This window comes from Sinocyclocheilus rhinocerous, unplaced genomic scaffold (assembly GCF_001515625.1).
Source record: "Sinocyclocheilus rhinocerous isolate Xijiao unplaced genomic scaffold, SAMN03320098_v1.1 scaffold282, whole genome shotgun sequence".
NCBI classification, from domain to species: domain Eukaryota; kingdom Metazoa; phylum Chordata; class Actinopteri; order Cypriniformes; family Cyprinidae; genus Sinocyclocheilus; species Sinocyclocheilus rhinocerous.
Window position 1 is genome coordinate 168,365 of NW_015626046.1, and position 18,518 is coordinate 186,882.

The 18,518-nt window shown below is 38.6% G+C and overlaps 2 protein-coding genes across 2 annotated transcripts in view; one reads left to right on the forward strand and one right to left on the reverse strand.

Annotated features, from left to right (window-relative positions):
- LOC107709693 (rho GTPase-activating protein 33-like) overlaps positions 1–13,513 on the forward strand; it is a 75,162-nt gene extending 61,649 nt beyond the window's left edge. The window contains exons 21-23 of the mRNA XM_016514282.1: positions 7,696–8,447; positions 8,587–8,767; positions 9,075–13,513. Of these exons, the coding sequence (XP_016369768.1) occupies positions 7,696–8,447; positions 8,587–8,767; positions 9,075–11,803 (3,662 nt within the window). The 3' untranslated portion in view covers positions 11,804–13,513. The remainder of the gene's footprint in view (positions 1–7,695; positions 8,448–8,586; positions 8,768–9,074) is intronic.
- Positions 13,514–14,667: 1,154 nt separating this feature from the next.
- Positions 14,668–18,518, reverse strand: part of upk1a (uroplakin 1a) — a 5,674-nt gene continuing 1,823 nt past the window's right edge. The window contains exons 3-8 of the mRNA XM_016514233.1: positions 17,787–17,987; positions 17,572–17,646; positions 17,272–17,379; positions 15,944–16,120; positions 15,368–15,451; positions 14,668–14,937 (exon numbers count right to left, since the gene is read on the reverse strand). Coding sequence (XP_016369719.1) covers positions 14,890–14,937; positions 15,368–15,451; positions 15,944–16,120; positions 17,272–17,379; positions 17,572–17,646; positions 17,787–17,987 — 693 coding nt within the window. The 3' untranslated portion in view covers positions 14,668–14,889. The remainder of the gene's footprint in view (positions 14,938–15,367; positions 15,452–15,943; positions 16,121–17,271; positions 17,380–17,571; positions 17,647–17,786; positions 17,988–18,518) is intronic.

Consider the following 18,518-nt stretch of genomic DNA (forward strand, 5'->3'; position numbering starts at 1 on the left):
TTTAATGTGTTTGAGATGTGCTGTCTTCCTGAATGCATAACTTACATTTCACAGGTATATTCTCCATCTGTAAATGTTAGAAAGCCATGGAAATATTTCCATTTTTCTGTCAGAAGTGCATGAGCCTTCTGCTTTGGGATTCTCCGCTAAACTTCACACAGACTTCAGTGAACGAGCGCCACCGTGCGCATGCGCGCCAAACAGACAGAGCTCAATGAAATAGGAGCGCAATAATTCTGACTAAAATATACATTTCGCTGAAATATTTGTAGTTGGACAATAAATGTGACATGTAGAATTTTAAACGTACAAGTAAGTCTATTTTTATATTTTCATCTATTTTAACGAAAATACAGAGATATATACCGTATATCGCAAATCGGCCAAAAAATACAGAGATATTAATTTTTGCCCATATCGCCCAGCCCTACCCTCAAGTTGTTCCAAAAGAAGATATTTTGAAGAATGTTGGTAGCCAACCAACATACTATGGAAGTCAGTGGCTACTGTCATCTTGTTTGGTTACCAACATTCTTTAAAATATTCTTTTGTGCTCAACGGAAGAAAGAAACTCATACAGGTTTGGAACAACTTGAGGGTGAGTAAATGATGACAGAATTTTCATTTTATGCCTTTAAGGTCAGTTTATTACATGGCTTTCCTGGATACTTGATTCTGATTGGTCAGTCACAGAATACTTGATTCTTATCAGTCACGCACAAAATTCTGCAGTCAGATATTTTTGTTTAATGTACTGTATTACTGACAACTGTACTAGGAAACTGTGCTAGTTTCATATCTGAAATAGTCAAAAAGGGGTCTCTTTTCAGCTCAAATCAATATTTTGTTTATTTATTTACTAATTTATTGGAAAGTAGCCATAATGTAGGTGAGAACTAAATTTTTCTGTGCCAGATTTTAAAATATTTTGTTATATATCTTTTCTGCTGTGCATTTATACATCTGTAGCCCTAATATTTTGATGCCTAATTTCACTTGAAGCCATGCTTTTGGTCTTCTCAGAAATAGTTATATAAATGATCATTGAATATCAAGATTTTAAAATATAATATTTTGAGCTAAAATATCAGTATTTGTTACTGCTGAAATCACTCGTATGATGATATTTGTATTCTGTCATTGTTGACGTTCTCACCTCAGCTTAAGTGTTTTTGTTGTGGTTTTTATGAGTACAGGCTCAGGCTTCAAATTAAAACTCTTGTATCTGAAGCTGAATCTGCTGTTGTTTTGTGTCAGGTCCAAAGAAATCGAAGCAGCAGGCTTAAACGGCGCTGATCCATTTAAAGAAGTGCGTATCCAGTCCGTGGTTGTGGAGTTTCTGCTCAGCAATGTGGAAGTTCTGTTCAGTGACTCCTTCACTTCTGTTGGCCGTTTCAGTGCAGGTATGTTGAACCAACAAATCTGTTTCTCTATAGATGTTCACACTCATCAGTAAACCACTCATTCCATCTGGTGTCTTAAAACAGCACTTTCATTAAACAGTCAGTGATGTTGGTTTTGTTCCAAAATCTAGTGAGCTGCCCACATAAGCAGCATTTTAAGACATCATAGGCAAAAAGGTAAGCATTTGAATTATGCTGCCTTGAAAGATACTTTCTTTTGGCAACAATATTGTATCCTTCAGGAAGAAGCCAATCCTGTAATGTGCCAATCTTAGTGACAAACTTTAGTTAGGATGCTGCTTATGCAGACAGTGCACTATGTTTTGGAACAGAGGTGTCTGGTAAACTGATATAGTAGCACATGCACCAGATGTAATGCTTCTTCTGGCTTGTTTTCATTATGGAATTGCCACAGATTAAGAGAATGTGTTTAATAACTTCCTCTGCCAGCCTTTGGTTTAAAGTGGCATCTGATGCAGCCTCCAGGCCTTAATTTCTCCACAGTTTTCTTCCCTTCTGAGATGCAGCTATTTCTTGTTTTCATATTTAACAGTGATATGTGACTCCTACAACAAGGCCTGTGACTTCCTGTCTTTTCTTTTTCATTACTTATGACACAATATGAAATATCTGTAATAATCAACATAAATTGAGTATATTTCGGCTGGGTGATACAGATAAATAAATTTATTTAATGATATTTTTCTTGATATTTAAACTACCGTTCTGAAGTTTGGGGTCAGTTGTTTTTTTGTTTTGTTTTTAAAGAAATGAACAATTTTAATTAACAAGGATGCATTAAATTGATCAAAAGTGACACTAAAGTTACAAAAGATTTCTATTTCAAATACATTTTGTTCTTTTTCATTTTTATTTATCATAAATTTTATTATCAAGAATCTTGAAAAAAAAATCTTGGAATTTAAAAAAAACAAAAAAAAAAAAACTGTTTCCACAGATATTTTAAGCAACACAATTGTTTTCAACATTGATAATAACATGAAGTGTTTCTTGAACATCAATTTATATTTTCATTAAAAAACTCAAGACTTCTTTCAAAATCTTACTGACCTCACAAATTTTGCACAAAATTAACCAGAAAAAATGAATAGTTAATGATTTTTATTTGTATCCACCAATATGGAATATGTATAGTTGCAGTCATTTTTACTTAAATATGCTTTATTAAAGCAATTTAAATTATGTAAAATGCCACATGGGGACTTCTGTGAATATTTTTAACTCCAAATCTTTTTTTTTTTTTGAATGATCAAAAAACTTCCAAACCCTTTTGCAATTTAGTGAGGTTTAAATCAGAGACCCTATTAAAAGGTTTTTCATATTGCTCTCATATTCGCCAATTGCAATATAAAGGAGGTGATATAAAACTTATTTCCTTTAAAATAGTTGAAAATAACCCTATAATAGCCCTATAATACGTGTGATTTTCATAAGTTAGTCTCTCGTGATGAGCTTTGCTAACATAGCACTGTGGAACATGTTTACAATGGCCTCACCCATGTGTAAGTGAGGCTTACTGAGAGCGAGCTGTGTGTTTCCATAGTGACAAGAGGGGCGGAGCACAAGATCTCACGCCAGCCCCGAACACGCCTGGTTAGTCTTCAGGAGGCAAGGGGGGAGTCCTGTTTGACTGACCCCTCCTATCTGGACCCAGAGCTACGACGCTTCTCCATGATATGAGATCCAGACTGACCCTCTGCAGTAGACACTCAAATCACAATCTGTTCTACCAGGAAAAACCTGGTCAAGCCAGCTTAAGGGGCCATAGAGACAGTACATACTGCTGAGTTAAAGGGATAGGTCACCCAAAAATGAAAATTACCCCATGATTTACTCACCCTCAAGGCATCCTATGTGTATATGACTTTCTTCTTTCAGACGAATCCAATCAGAGTTATATTAAAAAATGTCCTGATTCTTCCAAGCTTTATAATGGCAGTCAATGGGTGTTATTTTTCAGTAGTCTAAAAGAAGTCCAATAAAGCGCGTCCAACCATCATAAAAAGTGTCCCACACGGCTCCGGTGGGAATCGATGCTATCCCTTTAAAAACTCCCATGTATTGTTTCTGAAAAATCAGTAAGATGTATTCATGGATAGATGGATGGATGTTTACGCAAGAGTTTGGGCTCTGTAAGATTTTTTTGTGGAAGAAATTAATACTTTTATTCAGAAAGGACAGACTAAATTGATCAAAAGAGACAGCAAGGACATATATACTTAATATTACAAATTATTTCTATTTTATATAAATGCTGTTCTTTTGAATTGTCTGTTCCTAGAAAAAATATGGTTTACACAAAAATATTTCTGAAAGATCATGTGACACTGAAGACTGGAGAAATGGCTTTGCAACACAGGAATAAATTATATTTTAAAATCTAATAAAATATCACAGTTGCACTGTTTTTACTATATTTTTGATCCAATAAATGCAGTCTTGGTGAGCAAGAGTTCTTTCAAAAATCTTACCAAGCCCAAACTTTTGAACGTTAGTGTATGCCATTTAGCTATGTAATTTTCCACATGGATGGATTATTTTGACAGCTGTTTATGTTCGAGGACAGCTGTAAAGACATCTTTTGCCTATGTAAATGACATGTTAAAACTGTACAGCACACAGGTGGATATAAGGCAATAAATTCTTTTGTTGACATTTATTAAGCAGTTTTTTGTTTTGTATGAGAAGAAAATCTTAATATTAGACAAAATGTTTTTGGTTGCTATTAATTGATCTTTTCCACTATATAAATTTGGTTTTCATTAAGTAGGACATTGAGGGAAATCATTTGGTAAGATGGGTGAGTGGGATGGATGTTATAATAAAAAATCTGAGCTATAGAGTATCTGTTTGTGGACTCAACTATAAGACAATGACCGAAGGTAAAGTGTCATTTAGTTTTTTTTGTCTGTTATGTCAGCTTAAGTTTTTGTATTAATCATAGGTATCTTCTACAAATTAACCCCAAATATTGCTTTGAGCAGACAGCTTTTACATGTTATGCACATCAAGCGTTGCAATCTTTCTCAAAATGCTAAAACGTTATACTTTTGCAGGCGTTATATTCGATTTCTCTACTCGTCTGATGTCCCAGACTTTACAGGCTTGCTGAGGCCCAAAAAAAGCTCTACGCAAGTACAAACACGAGCTTTCCTAGATATACAAGCTCAATTGCAAATCATAATGTAACACAAGTATGTACCGAATTCTCAACATTGTTAAAAGAGGAGCTATAAGGTGCATTACCTGACTTGACTTAGTATTGCAAATTTTGCATGTGAAATCTTAGTAAGCACCGGCAAAGCATGTGCATTTGTGTACTTGCGTAGAGTTTGTTTCTGGCCTTAACCACGTATGATTTTGTGAACTTCCAGTCTGTTGGCCAGCCCATGTATTTCTTCTACAAAGCTTGTTGCAGAAGAACTGCACAGACTACAGAAGCTTTGGAGGAGCTGATGTTTTTTGTTGATGCTTAGGTGTCTTGCCGTTTGCAGTGTATCATGTTGAATCGCATTTGTTGTTGAACGCTGTGCTCTCCGCTGCAGTATTGCATTTACTCGCTTTTGTCCTCTGGCTTAATGGATCTGAATCTGAATTTTTTATTTTTTTTGGTTTGCCTCTTTCTGACTCCACAGCACGACAGTCTCTGACCAGACCCAAGTCGTTTGTGTCCACCAGGCTTCTATCTCTGGAGGAGGCGCAAGCTCGCACACAAGCTCCGTTTCTCCTTCAGGGATCTCCTCACCACTCTATCAGCCAGTTTCACACTGTACTGGACCTGCCTGCTGACAAGTGGGTTTCTTTGAACAAACTAATGACTTTTAAAGGAATGGTTAACATACAAATTTAATTATTTTGATTAATGATGTATAATATATATTTTTTTCTTTTTTGTTTACACTAAAGAAAAATTAAGAACGGTAAATTACAACATTTTAGTTAATAGGTGAGCTGTTACTCAGTACTTAATCATTTGACATTTTTCTTCTTGTTTCTTTTAGGAGGAAAAGAGGGATGAAGGTCCGAAAGTCGGCAGGTGGGAGCTGGAAGACGTTTTTTGCCATTGGGAAACCTACAGCGGCAGGTCGACGCAAACACACCAGAATCACCTCTTTGTTCCAGCCTGCTACCTCTCATGCAGGTATAAGAGATATCGTACATATTTCTTTAGATTGTAATTAATCCTAAATAGATTTGCATGCTGATGTTAGAGGAAAATGACCTGGTTTTTAGTGCTTTTTGTTTGCTTTAGGTTGCAGGGTGGACAGTGTGACGCTAAGGTCAGCAAAGAGTGAAGAGTCCCTGTCATCTCAGCACAGTGGAGCAGGTATGAATGACATTTGGTAACACCAGGGAGCAGTGTAATAAGATTTAAGACCTAAAAGATCAGTACTTTAAAATGTGAAAAAAAGTATGTAAACAAGTGTAAATATATATTTAATCATTTTTCATTATTATGATACAATTATAAAAGTGTGTGTATATACTGTTCAAAGATTTGGTGTCAGTAAGATTTCTTTTGAAAGAAATAAATACTTTTATTTAGCAAGGGTGCATTAAACTGAAAAAAAAATTCTGTTTCACGTATGCTGTTGAACTTGAACTTTCCATTCATCAAAGAGTCCTGAAAAAAGTGTCACCTCAAAAACAGCACAACTATTTTCAACATTGATGATAATAAGAAATGTTTCTTATTATGAAATCAACATATTTGAATGATTTCTGAAGGATCATGTGACATTGAAGACTGGAGTAATTGCTGATGAAAATATGGTTTAAAATATATTAAAAGAGAAAACAGTTATGTTAAATTGTAATAATCCTTTTTTGTACTGTTATTGGTCAAATAAATGCAGCCTTGGTAAGTGAAAGACTTTTTAAAATATTAAAAAAATCTTACCGACCCCGGTAACACTTTATAATAACTTTCATTAATAAATCATTAACAAACATTATATAATGCTTAATGGATCATTAGTTAATATATATTCAAAGAGTTAGAAACATTAGATTAAACATTAGATAATGTTCAAACAAATCATTATTTCATGTAAGTTAAAATACTTACAAATGTCATTAAACTTTCGATTTCATATGATCAAGCACTTATTAAAAATCTACAAATGATTTTAACAGATGTTATAAAATGATTAAAAGCTTGTGTTAATGCTCGACACTTTTGCTGCTATTGAGGTGTTATACGGGTAAGGTTAGGGACAGGTTTGGTGGTATGGGTAGGTTTAAGGGTTGGTTAAAAGGTCAAAAGTGTACAGGGGTCAATTTGATTACTATAAGGGAACACGGTTCAATCTGTTTATTTTATATTGTTTTGATAAATCAACAAATATTTTCTTTTAAAAAAAATTTTGTTTTCCCCTGTTTATTTATGATTCAAGGAATATCCTGTTGAATGGTATACTGAAGAGTAGTATACTAATGTGTGTGTTGAGGCAATAAAAAACTTTTTTGCACCACAATTACAATCTGTTATGTCTTTAACAAGCATTTAGCTAAACTTAACCAGTCACCCTTTACACAAACCTTATTACATTAGCTAAAAGTCTAATGCCCATAAAGGTACTAAATGATTAGTAATCGTTTATAAAACATTTACAGATGATAAATAGTTTCAACTTTAGATTGGCTACTGCAAAAACATGAACAAATGATTAATAAATGATTAGTAAAGATGTGTGAATAGGGTAAATTCAGGTCTTTTGGGACACTTTTTGCCATTGAGATGACTGCTCATAAAGGTATTAATGATTAGTAAACATTTATAAACATTTGCAAATGATTAAAAGTTCCCACTTTAGATTGGGTACTGCAAAAACATGAACAGATAATTAATAGATTATTTGTTAAGATGTGCAAATAGAGGTCTATTTTACACAAACAAAGACCAACAAATGAAGATCATATGAACTGAAAGTCAAATAGAGGTCTATTGTACACAAACAAAGACCAACAAATGAAGATCATATGAACTGAAAGTTTACTGACATTTGTAATTATTTCAATTTACATGAAATAATCATATGTTAATCATTAGGTAATGTTTAGTAAGTTCATTAGTAAACATTAACAAGAACATTATCTCATATTTCTAGCTATGTGAATATATATTAACTAATGATCTGTTAAGCATTATATAATGTTTGTTAATGATTTATAAATGAAAGTTATTATAAAGTGTTACCAAATTGGATATAGAAATTATTGAAGGTATTGAAAAGTAAGAGTGATGTGTGATGCTCTCTTTTCTTCTCAGGTCAGGGAAAGATGCAGCGCTTACGAAGACCTCGCTCCAGCAGTGATGGTCTCTCTCTGGCTGCCTCTGTTGATCCGCAGCTCCTTCCCCAGCGTTCCCCATCTAGAATCCATCCAAGCCGCTCTTACGATAGCCTGCTGCCTGAGGAAACCCGTGATGCAGATGAGGAGGAAAATGAAGATGAAGAAGATGAGGAGGGTGTGTACATGTTGCCTGATTTTTCCCAGGAACCATCTGCCTCATGGATGGCAGAAGATGTCATTGACTTTAGCCCCACCTTCCTGGAAGATGGGCCAATAGGGTTAGTGAGCACGGCTGTCGATCTTAGCGGCAAGGAGTCCCCTCCTGCGTCCGCACCCCCTCCCTACCGGTGTCTGAGCCAGCAAGCCCACACCCGGTCTGGTAGCCAGCGCTCAATCACAGAAGATCCAGACTCAGTTCTCAATCAATCTGAGGCCGCAGCCCGTCGGAGTTTGATCCTGGCTGCAGCAGCTCCGCCTCAGCAAGTGTTCTGTCAACACAGGCCCTCTGCAGTCACTAATGCTCCCGCAAGCACAGCCCAGCAGGGCGAATCAAACCTAAGCCCATCACACAGCCAGACGCCAGCTCCAGCGACCTCTGCACCCCCGTCTCAGCCCCCTCAAGAGAGGCGTTCCTTTACACGTAAAGTGGTTCATGCACTTTCACCTAAAGTGCCAAAATCCCCCCCTCTGGACATCTCTGACCCGATCGCCATCAGTGTACCTGCCAAGGTGAGCATAACATATTTGGTGATTTTGTTGGGGCACAGACATAATGTAGTGGTATTATTTGGAGTAAAACCTTTAAAGTGAAATCTATCCCAGTTTAATGTGCAGAGAACTACAAGTAAACCATTTGAACTCTTTTAAGGTTCTGGAAATGATTGGTGGAAGAGCTGGTGAATTGCAACCTGGACTTCCAAGCAGTGGACCACCTCAGCCACCCCAAATGATATCTATGCTCCTGAGGTCATGTGATTTTCAACTCACAGAGAGCTGCCAGCAAGAGCTCAGCAATAAGTTGGGCCTCATCGCCAAAATCAAGGGTCCTAGTGAGTACACACTCTGATTATGGCCTACTGCAGTGGTTCCCAAACTTTTCAGACTGCACACCCTTGTCTATGACTGTTGTCAAGTACCACCATTGCCCTGTGTCAGAAAACATGATCATTTTGGGTAATTTTCCAAAATACGCAGGTTTTGTCCAATTGCTGTACATTTGCAATGAGAGAACTTTCTGACATAAATATATTTTTCCATGCACCACAAGTTTGGAAACCTCTTGTTTAATGTTAAAAATAGTTCATTCATTCAAGTGCCTACTTTTTTCCTAATTCCTTACTCTCAAACATTTTTCAGGTATCTTGGGTCCCACTGGTTTTCCCCTTCCATCACAGCAGCCCCCTCCTCCTCCCCCCAAGAACCCTGCACGCCTCATGGCTCTGGCTCTGGCTGAAAGTGCCAACAAGGCACTGCGGCAAGGTGCCTCACCCCCATACCGCCCCCGTCAGAGAGGAACCTCCCATGAGACAGACGTCCGCTTCCAGAGGTCGCTTTCTGCTGATGCGGGTGCTCTGCTGTCTTCTGATCCTAATCAGATCTACTCCACGGTGCGCCCCTTGTCTGTATGGAAGACTGAGGGTGATGACGATAATGATGATGATGATGGTGGAACTGCTACTGAAAAGCCTGCAGACAAATCACATGGTACAGAACCAAGGTCACCACCTGGGCAGGACACTGGGACTCTCTCTTCTGACAGCTCAGTCTCTGACTCTGGGACATCCAATTCTGAGTTGTCAGCTGCCAGTTCCTCTGAAGACAATGAGCGAACACCAAGCCCCATTTACAAGAATGAAGAACCAACTTCTCCAGCACAGCCCTCAAAATCCAGCCCACCCTCTTCCACCGAAGCCGTCCCTTCTCAGAGAAAACCCCCAGCATATGGGCGGCAGTTTTCTGCTCCACAGCTTCAGCAGGAGAAATCCAGCAGCCAGTCCAAGCCTGCAGCCCAACCACACACTCAGCTTCTGCATTCTAAATCAGAGAGCTCTCCACTGGCCCAGGTACGAGCCTTCCAGCCCACTCGCCCAAAAGTGCCACCCAAGCCCCCTGATCTTGCTCCCTTGAGGGCTCCACTCTCTCAGACTGACCGGCATGATTACATGCGTCGCTCCTTGGATGCCAGTCGCATTCGACATTTGGCAGGTCCACCGCAAGGGAACACACCACTTTCCAGAGCTTTCTCTGAGCGTATCAACAGTACCTCTGACATGCTGTCTCGCTATCATGCAGCCAGGATGGCCAACCAAGCTGCCCAGGTTGCACACCTTCCCCAACAACAGCAACAGGCCCAGTCCACACCAATCAGACCAGTTGTCCCCTCCTCTGAAGACCCTTCCAAGATGGAGAACTTCTACTACGAAATTGGTGCACCTGAGCATCCACAAGTGCCACCCAGCTATGCATGCCACAGCTATCAAAATATGAAGCTGGATCTGGAAGGAAACCTTCGTCTTACTGATCCAGCCAATCAAAGGCCTATTTCCAGGGGTTACCCTCCTCCCTACAACCCCCAAGGACCTGGGGGCTGTAGGACTCCCCAGCTGTGGTCATCTGAGGCCACACGAGCTTGGGCCGCAGCACACTCTCATTCTTTCTCATTTTCTCATTCTCATTCTCACCATCGCTCTCAGGATGGATCATCAGGACATCCTCCTCACCCCCGTCCCCAGCCACAGACATCATCATCTGTCAGGTTGTCCCGCAGTGAAGTGCATCCTATATCCGCATCTGTTGGAGTGGGTTCCTCTGCTGGCATGGTGCCTCTGTCTGTGCACCAACGTAGCTTGATTCGCCCCCAGCGTTCCCCTTCAGCAGACCACACTGCCTCCCAGCTTCACCCCTACTTTGAAAACGGGAAGGTGTGTTACCGGTACTTTGAGGCTTCCAGACCGGAAGACTCGCCACTGAATCAGCATCAGCATGCTGTTTCAAAGCCGTCTCAGGCCTCACCGGTGCAAGGAATCACAAAAGATCAGCCTGAGCACATCTACGTCAACTACCCTTTCCCAAACCCACCAGGATCAGGGGTTAATTCAAAGGGCTGGGCTACCACAGACCTTGACGAAAATGATCATCAAGCATCTGAGTTGCTGGAACCACCTTCCAAGTCACCACCGGATGACAAACAGAAGCATTCAGAGCAAGAAAGTTCCACTGCTAGCTTTGACAACCCTGCCCAGAATGATGTGTCCTCAGATTCCAAAGTGATCAATATAGCAGCGTCTGCCTTCAATGCCATGCATTTCCGCAGTCGCTCAGATCCCCAAAGTACCAGCTCAGAGCCTGCTCAAGTCTTGACTGGGAAGGAAATTGCCTCCTTGCTAATTGAAAAGCTTGCAGAGGATGAAAGGGAGGGTCCTTCTGTGCTGTCTTCTTTGTCCTCTTCTCCGCACATCGAGCACCCTCCAAATCCCTACCCTAGCCAGCAACAGCAGCCTCCACCTGCGTACAATATCTACACTCCAGGACCCTCTCGAGGGCACATTGAAGGTCAGGTGCCACCTAGAGAGGGATCAGGACCTTTCCAACGTCAAGACCCCTTGCGGAGATCTGCCGGAGGCCAATATAGACAAGCTTTTGACGTCATGCCATCTGGCAACCAAGTACTTAAGTTTTACAGAAGCCAAGACTTTATCCCAGGTGCCCAGGGAGAAAGCACAAACCCTAATCCTTATCCCCCAAGACCATATTATCAGGACCCCCCATACCCCAGTTGGGGCACACAAGGCCTCCCAGACTCTTCCCACACATGCACTCCACCTACAGTGGCCTTCTCCAACTTAGCGCTTGGATCGACAAGAGGATATGGGCCCCAGAATGTGGCCAACCAATATAACCAGTACCCGTACCAGTCAGGGCCAGTGCTTCCCCAGTATCCCAACACACCACGACGAGATATTGTCCTGGATCCTTCTCTCCGACCTCCGGGGTTACGAAACCAGAGAGGCTTAAACCGGCAGGGAAGCCTGCCGGGCCCCAACTGGACCATCCGAACTGAAGGCCAGACCCGTAGTTACTGCTAAAGAGCACAACTGCCACAAACAATCCTGTGTCTTTAGATGATATGATGTAGACCGGTGTAAGCACTAGACTTTTATGTTTCCTGTACAAATTAACACGTTGTGAAACTAATTGTGTTAACCTCCCCAAGGGGAGACCGAATGTACAGAAACAAAGTTAAGTGGGGTATGTCTTTACTAGTGTTTCTGTCTCAGAAAGACCCCATTGCTGTCCTGCTATTAGTGTGTGTATTGGAGTGGAAAAAGTGTATGAGAATAAGACATGAAGCAGTAAGGATCAAAGAAGTGAACCATAAAGTGGCTTAGATATGAAAACATTCCAGAACACACTGTGCTGTCCAGCAGAGGGAGTCAGAGAGGTACATAGCTGCTATTACTCTGACAGGACGTTGCTCAGTGGCTAATTTTTGTTTTTCTGCTTTGGGTTTTGTTTGATTTAAGGTTCTTATTGACACTAAGTCATGCTGTACAGGGGCACAAGCTAGATATGTCTTTCTTCCTCCACAAAGTACAATATAAATAACCTCAAGAGATGCTGGTGGTTATATGAAACTTTATGAGTATGGCTAGTTTTTGTTATCTTAAATTTTTAGCAACACTGGGATATTATTTCCATTTTAATTGTTTTTTTTTTCTAAGTTATTGTAAGTTTTCAATGGAATGAGTTATTGTGAAATAGTTTTATTTTGCCTTTCTTGAATTTGTTTCAAAGAATGTGAAGATTAGGACTTTGAGTTTTTTTGTTTTAATTTCTTTAAAGTCTGTGTGTGAATTTGTGTGTGAATGAATGTGTCTTGCGCAGAGTGTCTGATGTTAAGCACATAAAAAGGAACAGTAATTGCAGATTTTTTGAGAGGGTGTGTAATTGAGAGCGCATACTTCTGTGAGGTACTGCTTTCTGCTCACTGTCAAATAATGTGTCAGATGATTTGTGTATCAATATTGGCGTTCTAATCCAAAGCAAGTATTTCAGGTAGGTCATTTCACAATGTGTCACTCCCAGACATCCATGGGTTTCTGTGAAGGAGGAATTGAATAATTGGTACTATTCACCACAAAACCCTGAAAATTCCTTCAATGCGTACAACACTTGTCTTAGAAGACCTTATAAATTTAAAAGCCGTTTTTATCAGATACTGCAGATACCTATGTTCCAATGTTTATTACTTAGTACTATAGTACCTTTCAGGTCATTAAAAATGTCCTGGATATTCTTCTAAAATTGACCAGAGATGGAATCTCTTTAAGATTTGTTTAATAATTGGTGCCTTCTCTTAAATAATTTATCATCTTTTTAAATAATCCTTCGTTATGAAAACAAATATTAAAGAGCTAGATAAAAACCCTGTCCTAAGCCCAGTTACACCTATTTACAGTTTTCCACACTAGTAAATTCTAAATGAGAAAAAGAGTGTGTATGAGTGAGAATGTGACGCTGTGTGTTTGCATGTCTGTTATCTCTGTTGTTTTAATACATATCTATGCAGTGAATAACCAAGGGGATACGTTCCTTAAAAAACACTAAATATTAATGCTACCTATGTATGTCAGCACACCTGTGAGCGTGTACGTTCCAGTGAGAAAGGTCATGCGGCTTTGAGGGTATATACATGTCCAACAATCTCCCCTTCAGCCTTTAGCACTTGGCGAAAGGCAGTTCATCCTATTTTGTAATATTTTCAAATATGTGAATTAAAATCTTGGACACTGTCAGTGACGAACCCTGTAGTTTGGTGATTATTTTTGAACATATTTTTGTACACAGGTCAGACGAGGTAGCCTAATGATGGGTGTTTTTTAAGAATAAGTAAGTATTACAGAAAATCAGAATGCAGGAAGAAGTTTTAAAAGTTCTAAAAAAAAAAAAGTTTTAAAATTAACCTTGATAAGTAACATTGTGATGGCATTTAACCATGAGACTAAATAACCTTCCTGTTGATGAGGCAAACCTGGATGAATATCCTGAGGCTGAATGTTTGCATTTGCTATTAAAAGAAGTGTTTCTAGGTTTTGTTTTATTTTGAGATGATTTTAATTCACAGGGCTTGCAGTGCTGCAGTCTCCACCCTCCGAGATGGGAGCCTTTTTTGTAGACAGTAATATGAGAGAAGTTGAGGTCTTTCCTGGCTGGGCATCCTGCAAAACCAGTCTGTTTCTGAGTATCAGGCGACACCCAGTTGAGTATAAATTAAAGCTGACAAATACGCAATCTAACATGCCCTCCTCTGTTCTCTGCTGATACATGGACAAACTATTGGCATTAGATAATTATCCTGAGCAGTAACGGTTTGGGTGGTTCAGGGAGTGTAGAGCTGCCAGGCTTTTGTTGTCTTTTCTTGCTTTCTTAAATATGGTTTATTCCCCAGGGCATGTTCCTGCATACAGCCTCAGCCACAGGTTTTGCTGCGATCGCTCGCCTTTTTCCATCTGCGGTCAGTCAATGGCACATGATGACACATCATCAGCACAGTCAAATGTTTATTTGATAAACAGAAACATTTGTCAAATAAGTTATAAATACAGATGTTCAGCAAAGAATCTTACAAAACAAATATCCTGTTCATTGGTGTTTAGTAATTTCAAATTAAATATTCATGTAAGAAATACAAGCGTAGACTGTGGCATAAAGACAAATTCATACAATCACTTGAAGAACCTATTTGATCAATATTGTAAATAAAAGTTTAAAATGACCCCAGAAAAAAAACATATCCATAATAAAACGTTAAATGAAAGCTATATTTGAATTAGTTACTTAGGCATGTTAATGTGGTAGCTTACAAATAACTTTTTTCCCCAACTTAATGAGATGATGCTCACTGCTCACTAGTTCTTTCTCAAGTTTTTAACTTTGAGCATTATTGCACTTTTTTTAAGATTAACTTGTATTGAACCTGGAACTTTCCTTTTGTGCTAAATGGAGGTCAAATTATAGGACGTCATGAAATCCGAATGTATGATAATTATACAAGAATTCATGAAACTTGTCATATCAATTATCCATGCGCAATCAATCATCTGTAGTATTCTGTGACCGCAAGAGTGGAAGCATCTGTGCAGCTGGCAGATGTATCATGCGGAGTCCGTAGTTATTCCAGCTGCATATAGTAGATCATGGCAATCACTAATGTGAGAAACTAGGACAGAAGTGCATCAGAATAGTGAATATCTAGTGATGTGCAATTGAATTGTTCTTATATAATAGAACTGTAATTTCTCTAGTTCATAGAAACATTTTAATACTTATAAAAAACAACAATATTAATATAAATGCATATAAAAATTAGCTTTAAAATCAACATATTGTTTTATTTTCATATCATTGAACATTAGTGTCCCTAGTACAGTCCACAGCAAAACATTTTGCAATCAGGACACATTCTTGCATTCCCTCTGTGCTATTTTTGGTTGTTGGTGTAATTACACATGCATCTTTGATTTTTGCATAAATTCTGATTTTCAGCATTTTGTGGTGTGACAGGGTTTTTTAAATAAATTTTTTTATTGCAAGCTTTTAAAGCAGTTTGAAGCAGGTAATTTAGAAAACATTTAGATTATATTACTTACCACTAACAGGAGAACGGAGAAACCGTACCAGCTCACAGCCCAGGTGTAACGGCTTAACACAGATTCAATGTACTGGAAGCAACCCTGAAGTATCAAAACAATACAACAAAAAATTGACATAGAAGCACCATGAAGTAACATGTAAAGTGACGCATCTAAATTGAATCATATATAAAGTTGTATCACTGCACTGTGGTTCTCAGGAAACAATTTTATAATTTGTGCACCAGTAGTAAATCTTCATAGAGAAAAATATCTTTAAAAAAAAAAGAAAGGAAAGAAATTTATCAATCTGGCCCTGACCTGAATAGGCCCAACATCATGCAGAATTATTTATGTGAATGAGAAAAATTCATATATGCCTGTTTATTTTACTGTCCGAATTAGTTGCAATTATTTGAATTTAAATTATTTGCATTCAAATTATCTCAATCAGAACAGACCACTTTGTGTTGTGACACCAGTTGAGAACCACTGTCTGACAACCAACTGCTTTATTTCCTGCAAGTAATGCAGTTTGTTGCTGTCTGTTGCCTTCTGTATATCAGGTGACATGTTACGAGACTTAATCGTTACCTTTGAGAATATGGTGGTGGCCTTGCCAACCTTACAGCCTTCTTTATCTTCCACCTCAAAGGTACTCAGTCTCTTGCAGCAGCTGAGGGGCCAGATGTATGCAGAATTGAATGTCTGTTTAAAGGTGGAGTTATACTGAAACCAGTCTGCCGGACCGTCTGCTCCACAGCACTCGACCTGATGGAGGAGAAGGTGGGATTAATCAATCTCAGTACAATCAAGAGAAAAATGTACATCAGCTGAATTCTACACTCTAAAAAATGCTGGGTTGTTTCAACCCAACTTTGGGTGAAATATGGACTAACCAACTTTTGGGTTAAACATTTATTTTAAAATTTTAACCCAACAGCTGGGTTAAGTCCATATTTGGCCCAAAGGTGGGTTGAAACAACCCAGCATTTTTTAGACTGGGTTATATATATTAATCAATCAAGTTGGGTTGCTTGGAAAACAAAAATGCACTTTACTTGCAGAATTCTATATGAATCCATCAAGTTGCTGTCGCTTGGCAACCACAACTGAATATCAGATGCAGAATTCTATATAAATCCATCAAACTGTGCTGCTTCACTCTAAAAAAATGCTGGGTTGTTTCAACCCAACTTTGGGTCAAATATGGACTAACCCAACTTTTGGGTTATAATTTTAATTTAAATAATTTACCCAGCAGCTGGGTTAGTCCATATTTCACCCAAAGTTGGGTTGAAACAACCCAGCATTTTTTTTAGAGTGTTCGTAAGCATAAAATTCGAAGAATAAACATGTGGTGACATTTACTGTTGTTTGACGAGTTTTCACGGCCGGAATCCAGTAAATTAATCGACAACATAAATCTGGAATTTTGTGTGAGGGTGATAGATTTCCCCTCGCTGTTTCCATTTAAGTTCGAATTCAAAAAAATAAAAGTTTTTTATTATTATTATTATTCATTTTGTTTCTTGACGCAATAAGCAGCGATTTTTACCATGGATATGGTGGTTAAAAACAACCTTGATTCCCTCTGCATCCATTACTTGTGGTAAAATCACTGAAATTCAGTATATCTCAAGCCTTACTATTTATATGAAGCCAGCAACCCATCAAGAAATATATGATCAATCTGTTGCAACAGTTATTCTCAGCGGTTTATGTGAGGACAAACTGGTTTGTCCACTCTCACAAGGCAACAGAAAGGCATGTTGTATCAGGTCTGAGCTGAAAATTAAGGTTTTTCTTTCCTAATATTATCTAAGTGTGTGTGTGTGTGTGTTTTTTTTTAACCATGATCCTTGGACAGGTGTAAGGCAGTTGTGTTCGTTAAAAGCCAAGAGGTCAGGTGTTCTGTGTACCTGTTCCATCACTCTGTTCCATGTCTGTGTAATCTGCTTTCCTTGTGTGCTGCTGTCCGCATAGTATTGCAGCATCTGTTTCTTTACCAAGTTACTGTTCCCAACCAGCTATAATAAAGGAAAGAGGATTTTAAAAATGAAGAAAAGGCTAACTTTATCTCCATTATAAATCTGCTGTTGTTCCATTACATATGATTATGACATTTTAAACTGTAATTTACAGGACAGAGTACAAACAACAGAAAACTTTAGGAAGAGAGAGCAGGAGTACAGTACAGAGTGGCTGGGGACTGTACTCACATAATCCCGGTTGGTCGCTGCTGTGATGGCGGATGCGCATTCAAACAGAAAGATGATGAACATTATGATAAGGTACTGAGGAAGGATGACAGTTAAAGATAATCAGTTAAAATTCATTTCGACATTTCAATTGTCTCACTGAAGGTGATATTGAATAACTGTGATTAATGTAATTATGGAAGATATTAGGATTGCTGTCTTCTATGAAAACCTACCACCATCATGAATCCACGGCTTCTTTTCAGGGCAGCAAAGATGCCAAAGATGCATGTGAGGAAGAAGGCAAAGCCTGTAAAAATGGCAATCCAGGCTGCAGCAAAGATATCATCTTTCCCTGACACACCAGATATGGGGTAAAGTTTATACCCGTCTGCTGCTACCCAAATGGCCACTGCGAATAATGCCAGTCCTGCAGCCTGAAGGGGAAAATACATTTTAAAAAGTGACAACTTGGATAGTTGAGTTGATTAAACACAAACACTTACATTTTTAAGTTGAAACAACAATTTTTATAGTGTAATATAGGAAATATGACATTTTCCCCTTGTTTCACAGACAAGGCTTAAACCTAGTCCCAGGCTAAAATATAAGTCTGAGCTGTTTCAGCTGAAAGAAACTTGCACTGATTGATCTTAAAATATGTGACCCTGGACCACAAAAGCAGTCTTAAGTCGCTGGGGTATATTTGTAGCAATAGCCAAAAATACATTGTTATGGGTCAAAATGATCGATTTTTCTTTTATGCCAAAAATCATTAGGATATTAAGTAAAGATCATGTTCCATGAAGATATTTTGTACATTTCCTACCGTAAATATATCAAAACTTAATTTTTGATTAGCAATATGCATTGCTAAGAACTTCATTTGGACAACTTTAAAGACGATTTTCTCAATATTTAGATTTTTTAGCTCCCTCAGATTCCAGATTTTCAAATAATTGTATCTC